The following is a 19,433-nucleotide window of genomic DNA, read 5'->3' on the forward strand; positions in this document are numbered from 1 at the left end:
TTCCTACCATAAGCAAATTCAGATCCTTCATGGAAACAGCAAAGGAAAAGTAAATTATGCGCTTATTTTAGTTAGCCATGTTATGATTTAAAAATTGAACATTTTCAGCATCTAAAGTATGTGAGTGTGTAATAATATCAGGAGAGTAGATAGAATGAGAGTATAAAGTAAGTAAGATTATCTACAAATATCCCCCTGAATTCTAACAGGTAAATAACCAGTGGGCATGTTGTATGTAGGTTTCTATAAAATATCTATGTGGAAATTTTGAATTTTCAGTTGAGCATACAAGTCTAGCAACTTCAAGTGTTACTTGAGCTGAGAAATAATGAGCAGTGTTTAAATATGGGAAATTGTGTGATTTTTTTTATATATTCAGCACCTTTGTGGCAGGGAGCATGGGTTATTTATTGTGTATACCCCACAGCACTTACCTTGCTTTAGTAGGCAATCAGTTATTGCTCATGAATTGACCTAAGTTGGTGAAGGGTCTATTTTATAAGCCTCCATGGCATGTGAATGAGGGAGTGTGACTTACCACAGTTGAGAGTTTACTTATCAAAGATACGTAGTAGTCAGGAGGAAGTGACATACACCAAGAGCTAGAGTGTGGTTTCCTGGAAGCAAAAAGCCCTTGGTCAGTCTAGCAAATCAGTCAGGTCTGTGCAAGCTTGCCACAGTACAGCATAAAATACAGGTGCAAATCTTGCTGAGGGGGAGGATCATCACTTTGGAATGCAACTACAGACTATCATAGTAAGCAGAACACTTGTAGTCATTTTTACTATGTCACCATTTCTAAAACTAAAACAACTAAAGTGCTCTGTTAAAAAATCAGGTAGCCTGATCAATGCTACTTTTCAAAGAATTCATCCATGAGATATGTCATAAACCCACATACTTTCTTTATCTACAAGACTAGATCCTTGCGGGTTCTTTAGTGCTATAAATAATGAAAAGCTATTAAACATTTCCCACTTAGTCCAAATGATTGATGACTTAATAGACATTTCATTTTTAAGAATTGCACAGTGGTGATTATTTCAGATCAGGAAAGGAAAAATCAGCCACATCACTAGATTTGACAAAAAGATCAGTACACAAAACAAGAAACTTTTGTTGTGTAGGATACAATAAATAGCTTTGAAACATTGCTGTATGAATGGCAGCTTTTTAAAAAATTTTCAGATTCACAAGTATTGTTTACTTTGCTATGAGACAATATGAGGTTCCATTATAGAACTTAGTAAAAAATTAATGATGACAAGTTCATTTTAAAGAAAACAATTTTAATAAGCATAGTTCATATATTTGCATACCTCTTTTAGACATGCCAACATGTTTAACACTTTAACTACACTATGGAAAAGATAAATAACAACATAAGCAAATAGTTTTCAAATTTCCATACAGTTGTACTTTTTTGTCCTAGGTACAAACTTAAAATTCCTATCCTTAAAATTTAATGTAAAAGCAGTGTGTTCATAAAATCGTAAATGTTGATTATCTTTTCCTACAAATTATAGTCAAACAACCAGAACAGAAGCACTCAGTCCTTTTAGAAGCTGATCCTCATCTAGATGGTGTCTCAGATTGTGTCTAGAACTTCTGATTTTACAGTATCTTGCTTTTCTTAGTTTTTTCCTAACAGGAAATGTGACTTGCCTAAGATACAAGTGTTCTAGTTCCAGTCAGGATCCTTTATTTTTCTTCTTTTGTTTTAGTAATGTTATAGTATTAAACTATGAGTTCACAGTTGAAGTGACAGACTGATTCTAAATTTCAAGGAGAGGATAAAAACCAAAAGAGCCAAATACACAACTAATCCAGAGGTTGTCAAACTTCATGACTGCTTCTTTCATAGTATGAATTGTTAGATGCTTATCTTGCCTTTCAATAGTGTCTTATTGGTGTTTCACAGTGTGACATTCCTGCCCTTTTTAAGGAAGGTAACAAAGTCTCCAAAAGCCTGTCTTTTGAGGGATGATGGAGTGGATTAAGTTCCATTTATTTAGGGGAGAAAAACTTTTCAGTCCTCAGAGACTGACTCACAACTTATTTCTATCCTTATTTCTATTCCCTTTCTTCCCCCTTTTTGTCTCTCCATAACTATATTCAGCACAAAATGATGATATCCATGATCATTGGAGCACATTCTGCTCATGTTAGAAGCTCATCATTCTTCATTCGTAGCCATTATTAAACACATTGCTACAAAGGCCAGTAGGGAGGAGGTAGTTATTTTCTGGTTACATAAGATACATTTTCATCTTTACTGGACTGGAGAAAATAGCTACCTCTGAAGTTTTGTGTGCTTAATTAGTCTTTATACCAACTTATGTGGCTTTTCTTCAGAGGGACAGGGATAGAATTAAAGGTTAGAGGTTGATTTGGACTTCTATTTTTTAAAAAAAGAAGCATGTTAAATGTTGGTCAATCATAAGTGTCACAATTGAAACAAGGTTCAATACTGTATAGTCAGCCAAATGTGAACCACAATGCCATTTTTTTTCATTTTATTTTGTATTATATTATTGTTGTACTGGGGGTACATTGTGACATTTACAAAAGTACTTACAATATATCATAGCTGGATTCACTCCCTCCATCATTCTCCTTTAGGTTCCCTTCCCCCTTATAATAGTTTCAACAAATCTCATTTTCTATTTTCATATGTGAATATGTAATATTTCCACCATATTCACCTCTTACACCCTTTCCTTACATCCTCCCCCTCCCACTGCTACCAGCCCCCAGACAGGACCTGTTTTACCTTCCTATCCTTCATTTTTGAAAAAAAAATTTGTTTTTTTAAGATAGCTTTTCAAGGAATTTCATTATGACACATCATGTATGTATGCACTATTTATTATTTTGCCAAATAAAGTAAATGAACTGTTGTCAAAAACTGACACAACACATTAAAACAAACAGAATGTGAGTGATTATAGGCTTGATTTTGTATGGATAAGAATGTCTGTAGATCATGGACTTGACCCAGATTGCCCAAATGTGTCTTCCGTCTACGAGTTGTAAGGTGATCGTGATGACATTACACATTCTCTCCTTAATTTCCTTTCTGTTTTGAAGATCAATGTACCTAAAACATTGCCTCACTTATATTAGATATTTAATGAATGTTGATTACTTTTTATTAGCAAATGTCCTATAAAATCAGTTTAGAATCTCATTTCAGCATTATCTATATGTTGTTTTCAAGACTTACGTATTTCAGAACATTATCTACAGAGGGCCAACTTTTGAGATGAAAAGGAATAAAAGGCAAAAAAAATGCATCTCTACAGGTGACTCAATGCTGAAGTAAAGATGTATTTGACACAAAATCAGTTTGTGGTATATAAATGCTATAAACATCTGTCCTATCAATATACTACAAAAGTAGTTTAACACACTATATTAAGATGTCATTTAACTAATATTTGAAAGCATCACATTAATATTTTAGCCAGTTCTCCTAAATTAATTTTTGTCCAAATTGAGCCAAAAATGCAAAAGCGTTTTGTTACTTTTTTTTTAGTTGCACCACTTTTTTCTCTAAAACAAGAACAAAAGACAAGGCAAATCAGCTCTAAGCTGTTCAGTGATTTTAATATTGTGTTACCTTTTGTTAGAAAAAGAAGAGATAACTTTTGCAATCTCTGTTTCCTGATATTTGGCTTCAGGCTTAAATAGCTGGGGTTTTTTTTCTTTTTTATTATCATATTATTATTGTACTGGGGTTCATAGTGACATTTACAAAAGTTCTTACAGTGTATTATACTTGGATTCACCCCCTCCCATCATTCTCCTTAAAACACCATTTACTTACATTCTTGATAAATGCTCACCTCCATATTGGAATGTTAGCTTCCTGAAGTTATGAATGTAGTCATTTATCTAACACATTATTAGCACGAATAAACAGTTGCATTAATTTTATTAAATATAATTTTTAAAGCAAAAGAATCATAAGAGTTGTGCTGAATATAAATGGAACAAATAAGTTTTATTTGTTCTTAGGTGTGTTAATATGTTTGTGTTTATCCAGTGGGATACTAAGGATTTATTATGGGGAGTGGAAAGAATATTTTTGGAAAAAAATATTTTAATACAGAGCATTCTTGATTTAATTCTGATGCTTCTGCATCTTTTAAGAGGGTTATAAATATTATTAGAACATATTTTCAGTGTGCCAAAATACTGTTTTAACAGACAAATTTGAGTATGACATTTAATGTATTGAGCACAACTGAGGGAAAAGATGGGACTTTACTGAGATTTGAATTTCCCTTTAACTTTCCTTAGGCTTAATGAAAAAAATGAGTTAGTTATAAGGAAAAGTTCTTGATAGACTCTACTGAGCAAAGAAGGGAAATTGTGTATTTAATGGTATATTTGAGAAATAGTAAGAAAGGAGACAAAGGATGCCATTGGCTTTTATTCATGTAAACATCAGAAAATACTTCACAACTTTTGAAGGAGTTAGTAGAAGAACTGTTTGATGAAATTGATCCTCAAAAGTCAAATTTTTATTCCCAGAATTTGTTGATCTCAGGACATTGAAAATAATACACATCTTGGTAAAGAGCAATTAAAAGGAGACTGGTAACTATGTAATATATCAAACCTGAGCAGCCAGAAGTTTTAAAGAGCTAAACAGGGAAGTAATCAGCCAAGAGCAGCCTCCTGAGTCAGAACGAATGCTAATGGTTGGGAAAGCAGGGTTGGTGTGCTAACTGCACCCACTCAGGAGCAATGACAGCAGGATGTGGGGTAGACTTGAAAGCATTCTATATGCTGCATGTAGACCCATTAGTACAGAACAAAAGCCTCAGTGAACAAGGGGCTTATAAACAATCTCCAACCAAATACAGACTGCACAACAAGCTACTCCGACCCAGGCGGTTCCTAGAAACCCAGGCTTAATTATAATATCACAGTCATCCCTCCATACATGCCCAAGCAGTTAGAGTGGGAACCTTCAAGCTGCAATTGTCCCAATTAAACATGAGGCAAGTAAGTAAAATCCCCGAACTGTGACAGCAGGCTACAAAGCCACTCCTGTACCCATGATAAAGAGTAAAAGTGTAACTGGCTAAGGAGCTTAAGGACACCCTTCAACCAATAAATGACTTATACTAACCCAGGACAACCCCTAGGAAAATGAGGGTGAAAGATAAAAAATAGGTAGAAATTGTGAGGAAGAATGTCAGACGCTGCACTCTATGGGGGAAATAGACTGCAGAATTAGTTGAGCCAACTCACTAAACAGATAAGCAGACGACTACCCCCCTCTTTGTTGGTGGTGGGAGCTGGAGAAATCACTATCTACTGTTGCAAAAATTTATCATCTAAAATATCCAGTTACCAGTAAAAAATATGAGATATGGAAAGAAATAGGAAAATGTGACTCATTTAAAGAGGGGCTAGGCAATAGAATCTCCCTTTGATTGGGTCCATATGATATATTTTGCAGACAAAGATTTCAAAACTGCCAGGCAAGTGGTACATATCTGTGATCCTAGCTCCCAGGAGGCTGAGGCAGGTGGATCACAAGTTCGAGGCTAGCCTAGCCCAGGCAGACCACCTAGACACTAATACATAGAGAGACCCTGCCTCACAACCCCTCCTCAAAACAGCTATTTAAAATGTCTTTTTTAAAAAACTGAAGGAAAACATGCTTAACGATGAAAGGGAAGTATGATGGCAGTGCCTCATCACCTAGAGAGTATAATAGATTGTTTAATTAAATGGAAATCCCAATAACCCAAATGAAAATTATCAGTAAAAGAAAAAGAAAAAAAATCAGCAAACTTGAAGGTAGGTCTGTGGAGGTATAAAATCTTAAGAACAGAGAAATAAAGTGGAGGACATGGCACCAACATACAAAAATGGGAGTATCAAGAGGAGAGAGAAAGAGACAGGAAAAATAATAATATTTAGAATGAAAGATGTAACAGCTGAAAACTCTGAGATTTCATGAAAAGCATTAAACTATATGTCCAAGAAATTTAACAAAGCCCAAGAAGGATAAACATGAGACACACGCTGCCTAGGCATGTCACAGCTAAAATGTTGTGAGAAGGCGATCTTGAAAGCAACAAGAAAAAAAAAAAAGAAACTTATCACATACAAGGGAACTGCAATGAGCTTAATAGCCAATGTCTCAGAAATGACAAATGAAGAAAGTGAAGAAAGGAAAGATGAATTGAGAGAAATCAGAGGTCAGTAGACAACAGTCCCAGTGAAGTTGAAAAATAGTCAGCAAAAGTAGTTGAATAAACAAGCTGAATAGAGCAAGTGCAGCGAGAAGATTTGAGTTGGCATTCATTCACTCATTCATTCAATACAGTTCATTTAAAAAAGTACTACACTACCTGAAAATTGTGTCCTTTCATTTTGTATGCATCCTGGTTTAAATTTATAATGATATATTAGTTATTAATAACATATTAATAACTTTACCTTTCTTATTAGCTTACCTCACTTTATCAAGGCTGGTTCTGCTTGATAACTAGGGAAGGTCAAGCAAAAGTGACAAGGAAGGCCAAGAATGGTGGCTCAAGCCTGGAATCCTAGCTGCTTGAGAGGCAGAGATCTCTGGAGGATCACAATTTGAAGCCAGTCCAGCAATAAGTTCACTAGACCCTATCTCAACCAATGACTGGATGCAGTTGCACATGCCTGTCATTCCAGTTATGCAGTAAAGCACAACTAGGAGGATCATGGTCCAAGACATAAAGCGGGACCCCATCTCAAAAACAGCTAACACAAACAGCACTGGCGGAATAACTCAAGTGGTAGAGCGCCTGCCTAGCAAGCAAGACCTGAGTTCAACCCCCAGTACCACCAAAAAAAGAAAAAGTGGCCAGGAAAAAAAAAATCACACCTCAGTTTTTACTCTGTTCTTTTGTGCTGAATATTTCCAACCACCATTTATCCACATACTTTATGTAGTCTTTAAAAACAGCATTGACAAAGTTAATCTAAAACTTTCACATGCCTGACCCCAATGGTTTAATACGTTCTTCACATTAATTGCTAGTAATTAATTACTTAATTAATTGCTAGTAATAAAACCAAATCAATGAGGAATTAGTGAGCACTGTGATTAAGCACATAAGCTTTCAAATTATCAGCACTTATTGTAATAAATGAAGATTAAATGGCTTAATAAAGTACTTTAAACAACACCTAACATATTAAACCTTAGGTTAATGGTACCTGTTTGTTACTTTTATCATCATCATCTATACTCAGAAATCTTGGGTCCAAGAGATAAAAATTCAATTCCTATCAGATTTTGCATAATAGGAAGTTATTGGCTTGTGTTATTAAAAAGACCAGATACAGGTGTATTAGCCAAATCCAAGTACTTAAACTGTTTCCACAAGACTCTGTCTCTGCATTTTCTTGGATTTGTATTGGCTTCATTCTTTGTGTGTGTGTGTGTGTTTATTGTTGTGCTGGGTGTGGGTACATTATAGCATTTACAAAGATTCTTACAATGTATCAAATATATCATACTTAAACTCACACACACATTTCTTGGCTTCATTCTTAGCAAGCTTTCCCCTCATGGCAATAAAATGTCCTATTTTTTACTAGCTAACTGCTCACAGTTTTAAAAGTATCTCTTTTTCAACAGTTGCTGCTAAACTCTTGAGTAGAACTTTCTCTCATTGGCCTATCTTGAGTTACATGTTTGCTCCTTAACTAACCATATAGCCAAGAAAATTAAATGTTCTGATTGGCCAGGCCTAGAATAAGAACATTTTTAACCAACACATGGACTAAGAAAGAATAGGGAATAGTCTCCCAAAAGAAAACCAAAGTTATACTAATGGAAGAAGGTGAAATAAATGCAAGGCAGACAAAAACAGTAGGTTCCTAATACTTCATATGTAATAACATGCAGTGCTATCACAAATGTTATTATACTGCCTGTGAGAAAATAGTTAAAAGTGAATCATAAATTGTCACCCACTCTGGGCAAACCAAGTGAATAAACAGGTTCTATCACACCTGCATATACTTTTTGCTCTGTGAGTAAGGATGTTGCATAGAAAACATACCCTCTCAATTTCTGTATAATCAGACTGTTATAACACTTGAAGAAAAATACAACTGAGCTTAATTATCATGAGAAAAATCATTACTAAGATGATGATAGAAATTTAAAAAATCACAATATATTCTTTCTACCAAAATGTAGTAATAATAATAAATACCATGTGTGATTATTGTGTGTATTCAAAGGCTTTTTATGTTTTCTCATGTCACAAGAACTCTATGAGGCAGGTATAATTATGCTCCTTTTATAAATGGGGAGACTGAGGGTAAGTGACTAAATAATTTACCCTATGTGACACAACTAATACATGGTGGCAGGATCTGATTTCTGTCCTATCCAAAGTCTGTGGTTTTTTTGTTAATAGACTCTGTGACTTGACCTTTTTATTCCTTGTTTCTAAAGTAAGAGACTTCAATTTAATTATCATTAAGGATCCTTTTCAAGAATCCTATTAATAAAGATTAACAGATTTACCTTTAAGTTGTCATCATTTATTTTGAAGAATTTTGAATCAATTAGAATACCCTTTTATTTTTATGTATGTCTTCAATCGTGGACAAAAAAGAATAATGTCACTGTTTTGGTGAAACATTTTTCAGTGTGCATGGCATAGTCAGTATTCTGTGTAACCATGACAGAAACTGTCCATTTGACAAATGTTCTTCCGTTGGAGCCTCACACTCAAAAAGTAAAATTTGTGAGAAATACAAAGTGATTCATGTTAAAACAGGGAAAGCTCCAAATCTGCATTTTGGCTCTAGTACACTGTTCTATGTGTGAAGGTTACATTTTTTTTTTTTGCCTTAATGTAGTTCTGCCAAGCATATCTTTTCATGCTTGCTTCAAAATTGAGCGCTTTTTTTTTGACAGTTGAATCTGAATTCTAGTCCCTACTTTAAAAGCTATGAAAATATACTAACCTGCAAATGGCTTTCCCTTGTTTAAATTTTTCACAAGATAAAAATTAAAATTTGAGCAGCTTTCTTGTTTGCTATACTTTTAAACTGTGAGAAAAGATAAAAAGCAAAAAAGATACTGATGTTCAGTTTACTGTGTTAAATGTACTCATTCAGTGTAGAACAGAAATGTGCTACCATAGCTGTTCTATGTTTCAGAGATGAAATATGTAAAATTTCCCTGAAAACTGAGAGGCATTAGACAGATATTAGTTATTAATAATATAATAATAGCTGGAAGGAGAAAAGTATAGGATTAATGGTGTGGGTCCTGGAGTAAGAATGTCTGGGTTTATATCACAAATCCTTCAGCTACTAAGCATAAGTCATTACCCACACTTTTAACTCCTTGGAAACTACAATTTATCTATAAGTGGAAAGAAATAATAGTGTTCCCTTACATATTGTGGGAACATTCGAACAAGATACAGTGTTGTGCCTGACGCATAATAGGCACTCAGTATTATCATTTCTACTGTAGCACTAATAATTCTACAAGTTCTATTATTACTCTGAATGTTACAAATATCTGAGAAAGATTCAGTGACCCAAAACCTCATCTGTTCCTATTAGTCTCTGCTGTTAAGATACAATGGTGTAGCAATTAAGCCGAGCATATGCATTTTAGCTAGCAGCCATCATATCCTGTAATTTGGTCTAGAGTTTATAAATATTTGAATTTATACTCCTACTCATCAGAGAATAAAATGAATATTGATATTACATTTAAGTTGTATTTTTATTTGGGGGTTTTATTGCCTAATATGTTATTATAGAATATTTTAATTGTTCCTTCAAAATAAACCTACACAGTGCAATATACTAATGTTAAAATGTTTAAATATGGCTCTTGCTTTGATACCTATAATGGGTTCAAAACTAGTGACAATAATTTGACATGTAAGTAAATTATTTTAGAATAAGGTACTGTGACAGGCAGAATAATGATCTCCCCCCGCCCCGCCAAAAACATTCACATTCAGACCTTCAGAACTTGTGAATGTGATAATCATGACACATTGCGATATGACTAAGTTTAAGGACCCTGAGGCACAGTACTTTGGCCTATACAGGCGGGCCAGCTTACTCACATGGGTCCTTAAAAGCAAGAATCAGCCTGGATGGTGACATGCCTGTATTCCCAGCACCAGGGAATCCAAGGCAGAAAGATCTCAAGTTCAAAGCCAACCTGGGCTACATGGAAAGACCACATCTTACCAGAGGGATAGTGAGAGGGGGTAAGCAGAGAACTTTTCCTTGCTGTGGTCAGAGGGAAATGTTTATTACAAGAAAAAAAAAAAAGATTTCCAGAATTGCTAGCCGTGAAGACAGAGAGAAGGGGTCTATGAGCCAAAGAATGCAGACATCTTCTAGCAGCTGGAAATGTATGGAGTCCTGCTTAGAACCTCCAAGAAGAAATGCAATCCTACTGACATGACTACTAAAGTACAGAACTACAAGATAACACATTTGTGGTGTTGTAAGCCACTCAATGTAGAATGCTACACTGGTAATAGAGGAAATAAGTAGTCAGCAAAAAATAGATGTAGCCCTTACCTTATAGAGCTTACAGTAAAATTAGACATTAATCAAATAATCACACACACATTTGCATTGATTTATAATGCATTGAAAGAACTTTATCTGATGCTAGTAGATAGCGGTGAAGGCTAAGCTGAGGCTAAAAGAAGTACATGCCTAAACTGAACAAAGGAGAGAAGAAAGACTGCTTTAGGCAGAGAAAACAGCAAGAGCATGGCCTATTCAAGAAGCTGAAAGAAGGACCTGTGTGACTGAAACAGAAAGACAGAGGGAGTTTGATCATATAATGAACCCAGAGACCAGACAGACGCCAGACTAAGGAGGGCCTCATAGATCATGTTAAAGATTTTAGCCTTGATCTTAGAAGTAAGGTAAGGGTGTCATGGTTGGATTTGCAGTTTGAAAGGATCGCTGTAGCTTTAGGGTGATACACACAGATTATGGGTGGCTATAAATGTGCATTAGAGCATTGTTAGGAAACCGAGCAGTCAAGACAAGAAATGGCAGGAGATTGGTTTAGGGGTTAGCAGTGGAGTAGTCCATATACCTTAAGGAAATTTAGAGTGTAAAATAAAGAGGTGGTGATCAGAATGTGGGCTGTGTGAGGAGGGAGGAGTCAATAATGCCTCAGGCTTCTGGCCTCCAGATCTGACGTGGATGGTGATGTCACTCATTGAGTGGGGGAGCATTGAAGAAGTGTGTTTCTGACCTATCAGCTAAGCAGTCTAAATAGTCATGTAAATAGGGACTTCTAGAAGTTCCTGAATTGCATGCTCTTTTGGTATCTGCGTGAGGCACACCAGAAAAAGCAAAATGTTACTTGTAATACATTTGTCACTATACACATTTAATTCTATCTAGCCACCTCTACTACTCTAGTCATAATTTCTCAATATAATTTTCCTGGTTTAATTTATTATAATGAAGTTATTATACTAACTTCATACTAACTAACCCAATTTTTCACTTTTGCAAACTTAAAAAAAAAACACAAAAATATACCAGTTGATGCAGTTTTTTTTATCTCAGGTGCTGTTTTTACAGTGCAGTGCTGGTGCTGGCTGCTGGCCTTCCTTAGGACCCAGTTTTTAAAGTAACTTGAAGTTCCCAACAATGGGTGTACTAACAGAAACTGGAAGACACTGTAGAACTGGCAAGTACTACAAATCAGGGCTTCTCAACCCTACACAGCCTATTAAACCAGCACACATTGTTTTTACCACTGTACAAACAAGGAGGGATAGATTAGTTACTGAAAATACGGTAGTGGCACTGATTATCTGTAAATCAAGAATACTGCCCACTTCTTTTCCATGTTTTCCAGTGTCATCTTTGGACTCTACTCAACTCATTGCTGCTTCTATACAATTTGATTTGTAAAGAGACATTACTTTTAGATACTTTTCTAGTGACTGATTTTTTTCCTCTACATTAGGTTACCCAGATTAAGAAGTACTACAGCAAAGTGGCAAAATTTTAGTAATTATTAAATGTGGTTAAGTAGTTGTACATTGTACTTTTTTCCTAATTTTATGTATACTTGAAGTTTTTTTTTCAATTAAGAGAAGAGGAGGCAGGCTGCAACAGCACAGCTTTACCACACATGTCTACTGGATCTTTTACTCCAGTCTCAATCCTGTCAACTGTAGGATTTAAGATGATGTGTTGGTTGCTGGCTCCTCACCTGGCCTCTAGGAGTTAATGAATTCCTTAGTTTGGTTTAATGTTGCAACACTTACTTCTTCTCTGAAAAACCCACAAACATTTGTACATTTAATTTATTTAAGAATTTAAAGTTAATTTTCAAAGAATACCTATCACATCAGATTAGGGTACTTTATATTAAAACCATAAAAATAACCAAAGTATGAGTGAATAGATTACAACAAACTGTGAAGAATTAAAAAAAAAAAAAAACCCTAACCAACATCAGCAATGTCAAACATTAGAGAAATAGAGAGAGATGAGGCACCAGAAGAATTACAAACTAAACCAGACTCTTCAAATTCTACCCTAAAGGGAAAAAAAGGCCTGAAACACAATAAAAGTATGGGAAACTAAGAACCATAAAGTCAACTCAATCACAGCTTATTGGTGAAGGAAAATATATTTAGAAATAAAGATTTTTTTAAAAAAAGGAAAGATTGACACATAAATTATAATTTAAGAGAAAATTAGAACTGAGTATAGTGGCTCATGTCTTGTAATCCCAGCTACTCAGCAGGAGATCAGGAGGATTGTAGTTCAAGGCCAGGCTAGGCAAAAAGTTAGCAAGATCCCATCTCAACCAACAAGCCAAGCATGGTGGGACACATCTGTGAACCCAGCTATATGGGAGAAGGAGGTAGAGGATTGAGGTCTAGGTTGGCCTAGGCAAAAACAGTAGACTCTATCTGAAAAATAACTAAAACAAAAAGAGCTGGAGGTGTGACTCAAGGAGTAGAGTACATAGAAGCCCTGAGTTCAAACCCCAGTACTACCTAGATTGGAGCTCCCTAGATAACTTTGCAGTATACTGTTTTTCCCACTCTTTTTCTGATAGAAATTAAAACCCAATATTAATTTTAAAAATTATATATAAATATAGCTGAAAAATAACTCTGCTTAAACATATAATGTAAGCTAACAGTGTTGCCCCAGCGGGTCTCTGTTTTTCACTAGCTCACCAATCCATCATGGTACTCTGTTCTATAAAAACTACTAAGATATGGGAAGAGCTCTCTTCTTAAAGTCGTACTGAAAGCTACTCTGCTGGACTATTTCAAACAAAAGTTCGAACTCTTTGTTCGAAGATGTATTTTAAACTGTAGTCTGGGATAGAAAATAAAACTTTGTATAGCCCTCATTTTTAAAATGAGAAAATATGCTTACTTATTTATTGATAGAAGATTGAAATGATCAAGCTTTGGTTTCTACTACAGGAATGTAAGTTTGAATCAGGTGCTTGACAAATGCCTTAAAAGATCTTCAAATTTCTTACTTTTATGGCAGGTGATTTTTATGACACTCCCTTTTTAAGATACTTAGACTTACTTTCCTTTGTCCTAAGCAACATATTTAATGATGCTTACTACTTACCTGTTTTTAAGTGCAACTCTATATCTAAAGGTTTATAAAAATGCAGTTGTCCATCTTGCACCTATTGTGCATACTATAAGCAAGTAATGTCCAATAGTTATGTGAGCCATGACTCCTAAAAAACTTAGATTTCCTAAATAATAATTATGTCTCCTACATGGCAGTATATCTTTTATGACTGCACCAGGGCCTAGTGAGGAGAGAGAAACTATATCTGCTCTATCAACAAAGATAATATAAATACTTGTTAACTAGGCATTAAAGACTGGAAGTGGCAGGAAGAAAACACTGCAGCACTGATTTTCAGAGGACAGTCACCAGACCAGCATCATGAGCATCGCCCTGAAACTTGCTAGCAATACGGATTCTTGATTCCAAGTCTCACCCCTGACTTACTGAATCAGAAACCATGATAGGGGCCCTGCAATCTGTGCTTTAACATAGTCTCCATGGGATTCTGATGTGTGCTATCATTTTAAAAACCAACACCTTAAAATATTTCAGAGATAGCAACAGCCAGAAGCAGCCATCCTTCCTAGGACTGAGGAAGCAAAGAGATGAAATTACTAAAACTGAGAAGATTGAGAAAAGGCCCCACAGAGCTGAAGCTCAGACTTCTAAGAACAGGTTACTGCTTAACTGGAACAGGTGTCTCTGAGTTCAGAGAAGGAACCCTATCTACTGAGGAACCAGATACCTGAGAAAGAGGTACCCACAACTTGGAGCTGGTGTCTGAAGCAGACACCTTGAGACAGGTTCTACAAATGTGGGAAGCTCCCAAATTACAATCAGTTGCTGTTACTGAAAGGAATTGCTGCCACTAGAGTGAAGAACTGCTAGAATGAAATTAACACGATCAAGAAACCATTCCAAAGCAAAGGATAGTAAATTCCTTCTTCCTTCTCTATCTGTGCAGTGTCTCAGTCAGTCCTTCTATTTGCACAACTTCTCAGGGAGCCAGAAATCTGCAGAACTCCAAAGAGTGGTTGTATTAGTCATTTTCATTACTATAGCAAAATACATGCAGCAGGATAACACTACAAAGAAATGAGACTGACCTAGCTAACAGTTTTGGACGCTGAAAGTCCAGATGGCATGGTGCAGGCTCTGGTGAGGGCTCCCTATTGGCTGCATTAGCTCAAGGTAGATTGCAGTCAGAGAAGCATGTGTTGGAAGAACTGATTACATGGTGAAGCAGGAATCTAGAGAAAGCTAGAGGTGGGGCCAAGTTCAGGCTTTTATTACAGTCCTAGAAGAATTTTCTTGGGGTTCCACAAGAAATACCTTAATAAATTTTGAGAGCACACCTACAATTGATGTAATAATCCCAATAGGACTCACCTTTTTAAGGTTTCACCTCCCAACATCATACTGAACACCAGGCTCCCAACATATGAACCTTTTAGGGAGCAAACAGTATGGAACCATAGCAAAGGATCTGAAGTGAAAACTGTAGCTTAATAATTATCATGATGACTTTCAATGTAATAAGATTGGGAGATAATAGAAATAATGGTTTTGGTATGTATAGTTGAGTACACATGGACATTTTTCAGGCAAACTTTGTTTCTACTGAGGAGATTGGTAAGAAGCCTTTAGGAGCTTTGTAGCATTTGAACAGGAAGTTATGCAAGGGCCTACATTGAAGTCTTCTTAGCTGAGGCTGAAGATTGCTCAGTAATAACAGCCAGTCATGCTTCTGGACTAAAAAGAAGCTCACCAGAGCAGAGCAGTTAGGAGCCCTGCCTCGTGAAACAGGAGAGTGCAGACAAAGTCATTCTGAAACAAAAAGAGAAATAGAAACATGATTCTTCATTTAAGCAGCCATCTTTGTGCAAGTCCAAGAAACAAGAAAATGAATGGAAGTGAATCAGATATTCAATATCGATTGACGGAAATCAATAAGTTAGTGCTTTCTACATTCTTGAAAGGTGGGTTTATGCACAGTATTCTTATGCCAATCAAAAGGAACATTCTGCTATATTAAGCGAGCAAGTATTTTTTAAATGATTATCACATGAATAAAGAACTATGAGATAGTTGTTGTTCTTAAAGACCCTTTACAGATTTCTCATTTTATGTTCATCCTTTGGTTTGTCTTTTTTAAGGATATTGAAGAATCACAGAACCATACTGGCGAGCCTGTTGGAGATGACTACAAAAAGATGGGAACTCTTTTTGGTGAACTGAACAAAAGCCTCCTCGACATGGGCTTCACCAGGATGTATTTTGGAGAACGAATTGTGGAACCAGTAATAGTCATTTTCTTCTGGCTTATGCTGTGGTTCCTTGGTCTACAAGCCCTTGGACTAGTTGCTGTTCTTTGCCTTGTCATTATTTATGTGCAACAGTAAAACATGGCCAAATGAGTCGTTGGACATTTAGTAGCCATGTATGTAATTGATAGAGTTACACATTTTGGCTTTTTGAAAGCCAAAAGGTTTGACTTGTTCCAGATTGTGTGCTGGCAGCTTTGTAATTAAATTTGTAAATGGATGTTGTTTAAAACTAAACTAAACTCTTTGTTATAACAGGCTGAATATATATTTTTGAATATACATTAGCTTATTCAAAATTCTTGTTTCACTATTGTGATTTATACTCATTTTTAGACACCTCTGTCCACTTGCCAAATCTTAAATAGCATCACCAAACAGTAAGCAGGGGAAAAAATAGAGTATGGAGTTCAAATCAAGCCATATAGTTCTTATAAAGAGTTTCATTAACAATTTTACAAGAAAAAGGAGGATACAAGCTAAAAAACAAGTTTTTATTGGAAATCTGTTCTACCACTACCCCATCAAATCATCCCATTTTATTTGGAATATACTTATCTTTCTGTTGTCCCTGCTCAACCCAAACCAAGGTAAATGGATAATTACCTCACACTACCTTAACATTGTGGTGAAAATGAACAAAGCCAGCACATTTTCTAAAGATTGAAAGGAATATATTTATTATTGCTGGAGAAAGTTCTCAGGTTAAATATAACATTTTTATAATGTAATACTCGGACCTGGAATTTCTTCAGTACATTATTTGAAGTTTTAGGTAATCTTGGTGCTAATTACTTTTTGTGACTTTTTTAAGTCTTTTAAGCCAAGTCCACAGTTGGCTACACCCTATGGTAATTAATGCCTGTCTTCTTGTATGTAACCAGTTACATATTTTTCCTAGAGAGGCATTTTCAGTGTATTTTTTTCAAAAATTTATAATTTTTATAGTTCTTTTATAACAATTATTCTGAGATTTAAAACAGTGTATTTCCTATCTTGGGATGGATTTTTCCAAAAAATTGATTTATATTTTATTATAATTATTTAAAAATCAGATCATTTTTTGACAGCTATTGGAAAGTACTACAGTATAAAATCAGATGCTTAAATTTGGAACTTAACAACCAATTGTGATATTTTTCTAAAGCAAAATCCAAGTCAATAATTGGCTAGCTATGCTATTAATGTGTCTTAACATGGCACAATGTGTCTTAACGTGGGTTTTATATTGAACTAAGCAGTTCTTTTTAGAAACTGGCTTTAGTGACATTTTGTTAGAGAACTTAAAATCCTTACAATTTTGTCTAATAGATTATTTGAGCAAAAGAGTTAATTATCTAGGAATTCAAGTTAAATAAAGGAAAATAGGGTAGTGGGACATTTTTCTTTGGTAGGGCAGTAACCAAAGCATGTAGAATATTTACCATTTTGCTTTGTCAAGTTTTTATCCAGTTCAGTTTTAAAAGTGCATTCTATGAGTTTTCAGTATCTTCCATCCTGAAGCAGAAAATAACAAAAAACATTTAATTTAAATTTCTAAAATCAGATAATCCTAAACAGAAGTACCAATCAAGGGCACTAAAAAAGTATTGTGCATTTGTACAAATACAGTCCTTTAAAATTTTAACTTTTAAAAACAAAAACTTTGTAGTATATCAATGTGTTTTTATTGGGTTTGCAATATTTTATAGTAACTTTTATGAGCTCAGTGTAGGTGGAAATTGTTTTCATTTGTATACAGTAGAATCGCAAAGTTTTCAATAGAAATTTTGTATGTCCACATAAAATATTAATAAATGTATTCTTTTCTAATACGATCAGGAATTTTAAGTTCCCTTTGGAGTGCAAAAAAAAGAAAGATAAAGTGTACATAATAGCATCTCTGGTTCTACCAGTGCTTATTGTTTAAAATATTTTAAAAATAAGTTTCAGTGGTTATTATTTAGTTTGCTGTCAATACTGTCCATCTGCACACTGATGTTAATAAGGTATGTGTTAAGTTATATAAAGAAATAAGGAAAATTTCGCTGCTCTCTTTTTACATAAATTATTAGTTTGTGCAGTAGTAGTGTCCCATAAAATCTTTTGGTTGGATAAGGGGAAAAAGCCAGACTTTCCTGATTTGATGAAGACAAAATATCTTCCTTTATGAAATATATTAGAATGCAGATTGTTTGTACAAATATCCTGAAAGAAAAATGGTAATTTCTTTGCCTTGTGGTATAAGAAATTAGATTAAAAACAATTCTCAGTCATTTCGATCTTAAATATACGTCAATTATAGAAACATATTGCTTATGAATAAAGAAATAGAAGTTACAATGTTAAGGTTATTAGATTACTGATGTATTCAAAGCTCAAACTGTCAGCCCTTAATTCAAAGGAAAAAAGGTCAACATCTATAAATAAACTGACTATACCTGATATCAATTTTCCTTAAAGTAAAAATTCGGTATGTTGTTGAATTTAGTCTTCTTGTATCTTAAGCTGTCATCTACAAGACACTTGCCCATACCTCATTATATTTCACATCATCCCCAGCACTGAGCCAGCTTGTACTGCCTTACAAAAGCCTGTGGTTCCTATTTTGAATGCCTTCAGCCATATCAAGTTAGTAGCTTAAGTTGGCTATGGGAGTATTTACACCATAAACATTGGCAAACACTACAAATCAGGACTCTTTTTCTTCCTGGAGAACCAGTGGTGAGAACTACATCAGTATACCAGTGATCCAACCTGGAGGCTACATTCCCATTTCTACTACAGAATGTGAAAGGAAAAAAAATGATACTTTTTGTGAAACAAAAGAAAGCATGTAGCCAGACATGATGGTTCACACCTGCAATCCCAGCTACTGGGAAGTTGGAGTTTCAAGGCTAGCATAGTTTGTGTGAGACCCTATCTGAAAATGTAAAAGTAAAAGGGCAGGGGCGGGGCGGGGGGTTGCTCTAATAGTAATGAGTGCTTAAGTGGCGTGGGAAGGCTCTGAATTCAACCCCCTGTGCCAATAAAAAAAGAAAGAAAGAGAGCACATAAAGTCAATCTACCCATCCAAAACTGTATCTGTATCTTTTGCAGGATTGTGGACCATGGTTGTTTTCTGAAACATGTCAAAATGTTTTGATGAGAGAAAATCTCTCTGGGCTGTAACTGAGATGCAAATTCATAAAGACTATCCAGACAATTAGAAAAAGAGAAACTGTTACAGAACTGTTGGAGCATAAATTACAGCATAAGTAAAAGACCAGTATAATAATATAGAGCTAAAAACAAGTGAAGCTAGGAGTTGAGCAATATAGGGCTGTTTGGTTTGTAGATTGTATTTTAAGCTGTTTTACAAATGTTTATTGATTTCAGGTTATTTAAATGTTTTCCTTACCAGTTTATGGCTTTGCAAGGCAAAGGAAGAAGAAAAAAAATCAAACAATATTTTCATACCTCTTAGTACCACTAATAATGGAGTTAGCCAAGCAGAATATAAACTAATAAATAAATTAAGGCTTCAAT

At 35.0% G+C, this 19,433-nt stretch overlaps 1 protein-coding gene across 1 annotated transcript in view; it reads left to right on the top strand.

Annotated features, from left to right (window-relative positions):
• The window catches only part of Fam241a (family with sequence similarity 241 member A), a 31,083-nt gene extending 12,733 nt beyond the window's left edge, over positions 1–18,350 (top strand). Inside the window, exon 2 of the mRNA XM_020184407.2 lies at positions 15,759–18,350. Coding sequence (XP_020039996.1) covers positions 15,759–16,004 — 246 coding nt within the window. The 3' untranslated portion in view covers positions 16,005–18,350. The remainder of the gene's footprint in view (positions 1–15,758) is intronic.
• The last annotated feature ends 1,083 nt before the right edge of the window (positions 18,351–19,433 follow it).

The sequence above is a fragment of the Castor canadensis genome, chromosome 9 (genome assembly GCF_047511655.1).
Source record: "Castor canadensis chromosome 9, mCasCan1.hap1v2, whole genome shotgun sequence".
In the NCBI taxonomy this organism is placed as follows: Eukaryota; Metazoa; Chordata; class Mammalia; order Rodentia; family Castoridae; genus Castor; species Castor canadensis.